Here is a 9,809-nt window from a genome sequence, read left to right on the forward strand (position 1 = left end):
GTTAAGTAAATAATAAGTAAAAGCCATTTATTTCAACAATTGGCAAAAAGAACTTATATATATATATATATATATTATTTTTCAAATCTGACAATAGCATTAGTGGAATTTATAACAAATCACTTTCCAACAAGGGTGATAATCACAGTTTGTTTTTGAAATGATTTTTTTTCTTTTGAATATTCTTAACAGCTTTAAACAAATAACATCATTATCTTCACATAAGTCAGTTTTGTTCAAACCACGTGATGATGTCTTTAATGCTAGATTGCACTTTATTCAGACTGACTGGTGGATCAATTTCCGTGTCAAATTTACTTTCACCGCACTTTTGAAGAGGTACACTGAAAATGATGTCTTCACGTGACAACTCGTGATTAGTTGGTTCTGCTGAGTAAATGATGAACCACTAATCAGTTGTCATACCATCATTACAAACTGGAGCAATAGCACTTTGATCAGACTTGCTGTTTCATCTTCCAATTTTGTCTTTTTTATTACAAAATGTCATGTGAATTTCTTGATGTAACATCAAAAACCAGAGATACAGAGTTTGTCCAATGTTTGCATACTTTGTATGTCTTGCCCTTGTTTGTTGACCTGAACCTTCTGAAATGTTTTTCCACTTTTTTGTTGTTGTGAAGAATGCCATATATGGTTGACTTGCCCATGAAAACATTTCTATCTATGTTTAAATGCCTACTGATGTTATCAAGGCTTGCGCTTGGGTTTGCTTTCTTGTATAAATAAACCACACTTTAATGATGCTGATATTTGTATGCATCTTTGTTTTGGAGCACTGTGATTTGATGTGACTATAGCCTGCCAACATTAAATTTTGGAAAATAGTAATCCCTACTGGAACAAGGGAAAACAGCAAAAAATGTAAATGTAAATTGGCATTGCTACTAATTATGTTTTATTTAATACTTGCTAATTACAGTGAACTACTGATTAAGAGACCTGTAAATAGCACTCTTTGCTTTCTTTATGAAATTATCTCTAAATTTATGGGAGAAACATGGTCTTTGCCACCTACATCTTCCTTATCAGCAATGATTCTGATTTGGTAGCGGGTTTTATGAAAAATGAGTCCTGTTTATTAATTCCAGATGCACTTGAACAATTTAAAACTAGAAATAGACAATTCTCTGTATAGCAAATAACATAATATAATATGTCATTTGATAGATTAAAACTTTGACTTTCTATTGGTTATAAATAATATAGTATTAAATGTGAAAGGGAACTATTGGCCATTTCTGAAAGAGAAGATGCGACAGGTGGGCATAGTAAGAGGAGTCTGATTTTCTATTTTACGGCTTTGTAACTAAGATTGAAGTCTATAAAAATTATGCTTTGCCTGAGTGATGACAATATTATAATAAGTAATTTACAATAAATTTGAACTTCTAGAAGGGTTGGCAAATAAAGTAGAGAAGAAGGGATACCCAAAGAGCAAATGTCACAATTCTCATACCAGGGAAAATTCATGATTTTTTAAATATTGCCTCATAAAATCAAGAACTTAAAACTTATATCAAAATTTGTATTATTAGCTACATTTTGATGCCAAATTTATTTGTATACCATGATAATAAAGTACTTTAATTCAATTTTGAATGTAACTCAGTAAAATCTCATGACATGCACAGAAAAGTATACCCATATGGAAAGAGTTAACATAAGGTTTATCAATATTGCATCACGTTCTTCTTTAGTTTCTCTAAAATTCAAATGGATCTGTATGTTAATAAATCCTGAGTGGTTTAATTAATATCACTCGAACTGATAAATTTATTTTTTACGCTCATACATTTCTGAATTGTTTCAATTTTAACTGATTTTGTTTTGTATCTGTGAAGGAATATAATAACATGCTAAGCACTTGATTTACTGTACAGGTGTTGAAGTTTCTCTACAAGTAGATTAACAATGAATTATTTTTTGGCTGAATTTTTATGCTATGGAAATGCTACCAATCACACTTTACACACATATATGTATATTGTAACTTAGTCTGATTTTAAGTTTTAGTTGTATTTTACAAATTCATTTTCTTCCCATAACATTTAAATATAAACAAGCCAATAAATAGTAGTAATAGCTTCTCCTTGTCAAGCTCTGGAGACTTATCATCATGAAATGTGTATGCTTACGATACATTTCATCTCAATTTCCAGAACATGTAATTAAATGAAAGTAAGAAAGTTTAAGAATTTTAATGGTCTATTCTTATTTTTGCACTTGTTTAGAATCTGTCAGCAAAATAAGCAAGGAAGTCATGCACTAAATATGAAATCAGAAAATAAAATGTTTAGATTAGTACATTCTAGCTTTTTTATATTAACATATTTATTTTGGAAACAAAAAATAGTCTTTGGATACACAAACTCTCAGATATGACACTTAATTGTCTGGTATGTAATACAAAGATTTTCTAAGAAAGCATTTACCCAAATTCTTGCTTTCCTTATTAAAACTACTGTAATTGTGTTAAATATAGTAACGATTTTTACCAGTGATAACAATTATCTATAGTGTAAATTTTCTATTACCTGCATATATTGTGAGCTCATCATCTAGGTTAGCCTGGTAGAAATATAGCGCTTGACACCATCCATGTGCATTGCTGTTAGCTGGCTGTAAAGTTGGGAAGTTGGTATACACTTCAGATGAATGGCTAAATGTGGCTTCTGAAGTGAAATATACAATATGCATGAAACTATAGTCAAAAATACTTTAAAATGAAATGAATTTCTCTATTATATTCAGCTTGCTATATTAGTCATTTCTGATAAAAAAAAAATGTGCTCATTATACATAAATCCTCAAGGATTTTAATTTAAAAAAGGGGTTCAAAATTAATTGCTCTTCATGCAAACTGTTGTAACTCGTGTATATCAAAGTTTGGTTTGTTTTGAATTTCATGCAAAGCTACACGAGAGCTATCTGCACTAGCCATCCCTAATTTAGGAGTGAAAGACTAGAGGAAAGAGAGCTAGTCATCACTACCCACCACCAACTTTTGGGCTACTCTTTTATCAATGAATAGTGTGGTTTACCATCACATTATAATGCCCCTACAGCCGAGCATGTTTGGTGGGACAGGAATTTAAACCCGTGAGTATGTCAAAGTATAGATAATAACGTATATCACTAAATGTGCTCATGAACTCTTACATTGGTCTCATACTATTGCTTTAAGATTCAAGATGCAAATATCTTTTTATATTTTTTACTGATCCAAAATTTATATGCACAAATTGATAAAATTTTGTAGCATGCAAAAACTTAAAATTACTCAGTATGTGGACACTACAATTTGTGAGTGGTGGAAAAATAAGTAAGTATCTTATGGTTAAATATTAGGAAACCAGCAACTCAATTTATAGGTTTAATTTATTTCACAAGTTCTTCAATTTACAGCATGAAAAAGTCTGATCACCTTAAACTTCAAAACAATGAGATTTTCAAATTCCCTGTGTAAACTTGTTTTGAAAATCCTCTTACACTATTCTAAAATCATAAACTTCCATTTTAATTAACTAAAGCATCATTATCATAACAAACAAATTTATTTCACAGTTTAGATTTAAAAAAAGGGTTGCTGTAATGTTCTTATGACTTGTATGATTTGGTTAAGAAAACTTACTGAAGATGAAACAAATATATATATGAAAAAACCAGTATTAACTCTCTCACTACAGGCTCAGTTGATTCGACCTAAAAATTTATCCCAAATTGACCTTTAGAGTTTCCATACTATAACTTCTAATATGTTTTGTGTATCTGCATTAAATTTTACAAGCTTTCAGCGTCATTTGTAGACAAAAAAAAATCAAAATTTTTAATGAAGTATTTTCACTAAAAACTTCTAATTTTTATATTTTAGTTACTTTTATAATAGAATATAAAGATACACATGTAAAACAAGAAATATAGTACTTAACCTAGGTCTTCTTGTTTTGTTTTTTTTGCTGTTGACTCTTGATGAAACTTAACCCTACTTTTGTTTTAAATATTAATGGTACAACTACACTAAATAATTTTTTATTTAGTTAATTAAATAATGCACCAAAGAACACAAAAAGCAGACACTATCCTATAACTATCACAATTTTTCTGGCTTTCTAACTATGTGACAAGAGCTGTTAAAATTCAGCTAAACTTGTTAATGTGTTCCCCATGGGAAAAAGTTTGAACTGGAAGCAAAACAGACTATTCTCTGTACAGCAAACAACATAACATACTTTATTTTATAGGTTAAAACCTTGGCTTACGATTGGTTATAATTAATAAAGTATTAAACATCAGAGAGAACTACTGACAATTTCTGAGAGAGAGGATGTGACAGGTGGGTTTGGCAATAGGGGCTTGATTTTCAAATAAGATTGAAGGCTATAATAAATTATGTTTTGCCTTAGCAATGACAACATTATAGTGAGTAATTAGATTAAGCTATCCAGGAGCAGAGGTGGAAGATATAACTGACACAGAGCAAAATATAATAAAGGGGCTAGCAATGATGCAGTTTTTGTGTGCACGTAGGGGCTAATGATGTAAGAAAAGGTAGGTCAGAGGAGCTAATTGATAACTACAAGAGATTGATAAAGGCATTTAAAGAAAGGGGCCATAACTTAATTATGTCAGGGATATTGCTAATGAGAGAAGGGAGTTTTTTGGAATGGTTTACATTTAAATAGGGTAGGGGCTGGCTTGTTTGCAAGGGCTATTAACTCAGTTGTAAGGGAAGTTTTAAAATAGGATTAGATAGTAGTGAGGGCTTGAATAATCTAAATGCAAAAAGTTTAACATGTAATGAAAAGTTTAGCATAGGAAGTGAGTATAGAAGTAGTTTTAAGGGTAGATTTAATTGTTACTATTGTAATACTAGAAGTATAAGTAATAAAATAGATGACATGACTTTAATGCTGGTAGGAATATAGGATTTTGATATAATGGGAATAAGTGAAACATGATTAAAAGAAGACGATTTTGACGACAAATTTCTCTTTTAGGTTATTTAAAAGAGATAGAGTACTAGAGAGAAGTAGGAGTGGTTTTATATGTAAAATGTGAGTTACATCCTGTTGAAGTTGAGAATATCAAAGATTATATAAGAAGATTGAATCCATTTGGGTTTCTATTAGCAGATATAAAGAGAATAGGCTTTTAGTGGGAATTTCTTACAGACCATCAAATGATACTGATGAAAATAATAAGAAACTTTACAATGAGATTAAGATTTCACCTGTTTCAGGCCCACAGATTTGGAAATGTTAGTTGAATCATGAGGGAAAAGGGTTTTTTTTGAAACTGTTCAAGATGAGTTTTTGACAAATTGATCAAGGAACCTACTCGAAACAAAGCTATCTTAGATTTATTGTTTACTTCTAGTATAGAAATTGTTGAGAGGGTGGAAACTGAAGAGCATCTGGGTACAAGTGATCATTGATCTATTACATTCAATGTTTTGCTACACATGGAGATGAGAAATAATGATATTTTGTTTACAAATTTAAAAAAAGCAAATTTTGAAGTGATGTGACAAGAGTTATCTGTTGTGAATTGGGCAGTTGAGTTACTTGAAGCACTGATTAAATGTGGAAACATTTTAAAGACAAGTTTTAAATATTCAAGATAAACATATTCCTTATAGAAAGAAAAGGGTGGCTGCAAATAAAAAACAGGTACTCATTTAAAGTCTTTATAGGTTTTATGCTACTAACTTTTAATATAGTAGGTATATCTTCACAAAATTTGGCACACTTTCAGTAAACATTACAAGTTTTTCACATACAAAAAATCTTATTTTTCAGTGAAGTATTTTGAATAAACTAAAAATAGATTCGTTTGTGAATATATTGAGTATTTTTACTAGTCAAGTACAAAGTGATTTTCATGTTGAGATTAAAAATACTTTTTTCTTCTCAAAAAATTTCATTTGCATAATCTCTAAAACCTCCTAAATTGAGGTGTTTCAGATTGTTAAGGGAATTGAGGCATCATCTTTATTTTCATACATAATGGTGAGAATGGTAAGACTTGGGACACGAATATAATTTTTTGCAGGGAAGGAATCATCTTAAGCTAAGACAGTTTTATTTTTCTAACAGGGTGGTTGGCCTCTGTAATGGGTTGCCTTCGGATGTTGTGGAGGCAGTAAATTTAAGTGAATTTAAGAGAAAGCTTGATAACTATATGAATGATAAGGAAAGCTTTGAGGTTTTTTTATCTTATTTATTTATTTTTTAATAGGTTTAGTTTAGAGGATGGGACAGCCTAGATGGACTAATAGGTTCCTTGTTGTCCCAAAACATTATATCAATTTACATTAAATTTTGTACATCTTGGAGAGGTGATAAATACATTTAAGAGGGTATACCTAGAGAGCAAATATCATAATTCTCATACTAGGAAAAATTCAGAATTTTTTTTTAAATATTGCCTAATAAAATTAATAATTTAAAACTTACATAATATTAAAAATTGAATTATTAGCTATATTTTTATGCCAGGTTTATTCATATATCATGATAAGAAAGTAGTTTAATTGCATTTTTAATGTAACTCGGTAAAACCTCACGACATGAATAGAAAAGAATGCCCATAGCAAGAAAGTTAAATGGAGTAAATACTATTTAAAGTGTAATATGTTTGCACAACAAAGTCTACTTTGCTGTTTTTAAAATATATAACATACCACTGCTTATATTGCACTCACCATCAAAGGTGCTTTGAATCAGAGAAGTACCATCATCAACACCTCTGTCTACTTCACTAAGTTCACTATTTGAAGACCAGGTACTACTAGAAAGCCTATGATCTGTTCTTTCTACCCAAGCATCTGTCATTCCAACACCTTGCAGCTTCAACACTGAGTGAATACCACCCTAGAGAAATCAAGAAAGGAAACTGTGTGTATGAATTTAACAGTATATTTAAAAATTCTTCTTTAATTCTCTTATTTTTTTCCTTTTACTACTAAACTGACCAAAAGATATTTGGAAAGTTACTTCTGTCAAACTATTAACCCTATGTATATGGGCTTGATCAATTTGACTGACCTTGTAACCACCACGTAACTATGAAACTACACATACTATAACTCTGCAAATACTATACGTGTATTCATGAAATTTGGCAAGCTTTGTCTGTTGTAAAAATAAAATTTTTTAATACAGTATTTTTACAAAATATTTGTCATGAATTTACAAAGCATTTACTGAGTTAGAGCAAAAGTTGATTTTCATGCTGATAATAAAAAAATACCTCTTTTCATCTTACAGTTTCCATATTTGATTTGCAAAATCTCTAGGACCTTCTAAATGGACATGAAATTTTTTATATTTTATCTCTAATTTTTCTACCCTAACACTGACTGTAGCAAAATCATCAATGAAAACTTTAAAAATATGAAATGATAAGAACAATATCTTTTTTAATTCTTTGAATGCATAACTGTAACAGAAAATTATAATTATTTATCCTGATAGTCTCAGTTTTCTAAACTTTTCACACCTGCTTGTTTTTTATTCTATTATTTCCAATGCCCTTTAAACCCTATCTAAGTAACAACCAATCAAATTACAATCACATGATGTAATGATCTTGAGCTGGTCTCATGAAAATTTTCGATTTAATTATTTTTCATTTACTTTGTTATCTAACTTAATATGTTTCTAATTTTTACATTTTTAGTTACTTTTGTTAAAAAAACATATAATAATAAATACATAAAAAACAAGAGCTTCTGGCACCTTACATTAGAGTTGAAGCTTATTTCATTAATTTGTGCTGGAAAGCATACTTCCTCAGCAAAGGTTTTTTATACTATGTTTGTTATCTGGCAAAGCATTAATGTTACTTTCAAGTATTCATTTTAGAACACTAAACAGCTCACAAACACTGTTTATTGCTCCTCGACCAATGTTCTTCCTCAAATTCCTCTGTTTATGATCAGGAACCTCTTCTGGAGCCTCCTTGAAAATATCCAGTCAGAATACATAAATGTTCTTCACTTTGAACATTTATTTGCCTCATTGCCTTTGTCGGAGATAAAACTTCTTTCACCTCCTTTATGGCTTGCTTTTTCATTCATGGGTAACCCAGCATGATCATATTGACATCTGCTGCACTGGTGACATTCTGAGCATTTTGTGACCTTGCACCTTCAGGTCAGTTTCGAATGATCAATCTATTGGTTATAAACGTCAGTAGGAATGTCAGAGAGATAGAATTAGAAACATGTTTAAAGGACAGAGAAAAATTGGAAGGTGTTTCAGTGGATGTAAAAAATATGATAATATCTCAGTAAAGCAAGAAGATTGCACATTTAAATTTTATATTATGACTATCAGTATCTATGGTATGTGTTACTAATTGTTGGATGCTCTGAAACCTATATATGTGTATAAAGAAAATCTAAAAAGAAGAATTCAGAGCTAAGATTGATAATTTATCTAAATATTTGTTTTTGAACTTAAGAAATCAAAACGTAAATAAAAATACATTTTGAATTATAAACTAAGATTTAATACCAAGCTTATTGGTGTACATTAATAAATTACTTTAATTAAAATTTTAATGTAATTCTCTATAAACGGTTGTGACATGTGCACTTTGGTCATCCCATATGCATAAGGCTAGCAGTTAGTTTACTTGGCTATTACTATAAAAGTTAAATAACTAATACTTATCAATAAAAACTAGTATAGTAGTTCTATTACTACTATTTTAATTGAAGAGTGGAATTGAAATGTTTTACAGTTGAATCTACAAGACACATTTCTCTTAAAAACATATATATATATATATATATATATATATGGAGATTATATTACAACCATAGGCATATTATAATGTATAAAAAACAGTATATTTAGCCAATATCATCACTTAATATGCAAATACCATACGACAGCTATCCTCATTGGCTGGATTTTCCTTTGAAAGTGTTCTTTAATATTATGCAAATATTTTAAAATCAAAACCTGTTTGTCCCTATACTGCTCCATATGTGCAGCTAATGGATGCATTGGTCTACTTTTGTTTTCCAGATCAGCAAGGGCACATTCCACCTTGTGATGTGAAGCTTCCAGGTAGGCCAGCATTGCACGAAGCTGAATAATGAAATTTTATATTTAATAAAAAATATAAACTGTAATTCAGTAAGTCTTGAAACATATACTAATGACTTGAAAGTCTAGAATTTAACAATAAGAGAACCATTAAAAATCAATAATAATATTCATAACAGAATATTAAAATGTTTAACATTTTTCTCAACAAAATATTTTTATAACTCTCCTTCGCAGCTGGCTATTTAAAAGCAATCACTAGATGTGGGGTATCTGAGATGCATATCAAATGATAACATAATTTAATGAAAACACAGAAAATATCAAATAATCATTAATCCAATATTATCACCATATGAATATTTTATGAAATTTCCTACTTATTTTACCAGTTGCCTGAAGTAAGCACCAAAGAGTTTGTTGTTTGTTTTTAAGTGGAAAACATCACAATGCAATATCTTCACTCTTGCCCATCATGGGTGTTATAAGCCCACAAGCTTACCAGAGGGTGCACCAAAAAGACTGACCAACAAATAAATTTTTAAAACCTCCACACTCTTCATAATTTAAATTGGGGAAATAAGTACCTATTATCAGCATAAACAAAATTAATATTCAAATAGTATATCAAAGAAATAAAAAAAAATTATTTTGTGACAACAATTTCACATTTAAAAGGATCAATAAAAAACAGGAAGTGAAACGTTTACATTTTGTCCAGGTAAG

At 29.9% G+C, this 9,809-nt stretch overlaps 1 protein-coding gene across 1 annotated transcript in view; it reads right to left on the reverse strand.

The window, feature by feature from the left end:
* The window catches only part of LOC111085555 (nostrin-like), a 15,219-nt gene extending 6,098 nt beyond the window's left edge, over window positions 1-9,121 (reverse strand). The window contains exons 1-3 of the mRNA XM_022384679.1: window positions 8,997-9,121; window positions 6,728-6,896; window positions 2,559-2,696 (exon numbers count right to left, since the gene is read on the reverse strand). Coding sequence (XP_022240387.1) covers window positions 2,559-2,696; window positions 6,728-6,896; window positions 8,997-9,116 — 427 coding nt within the window. The 5' untranslated portion in view covers window positions 9,117-9,121. The remainder of the gene's footprint in view (window positions 1-2,558; window positions 2,697-6,727; window positions 6,897-8,996) is intronic.
* Between the last annotated feature and the right edge of the window lie 688 nt (window positions 9,122-9,809).

This window comes from Limulus polyphemus, unplaced genomic scaffold (genome assembly GCF_000517525.1).
Source record: "Limulus polyphemus unplaced genomic scaffold, Limulus_polyphemus-2.1.2 Scaffold467, whole genome shotgun sequence".
NCBI lineage: Eukaryota > Metazoa > Arthropoda > Merostomata > Xiphosura > Limulidae > Limulus > Limulus polyphemus.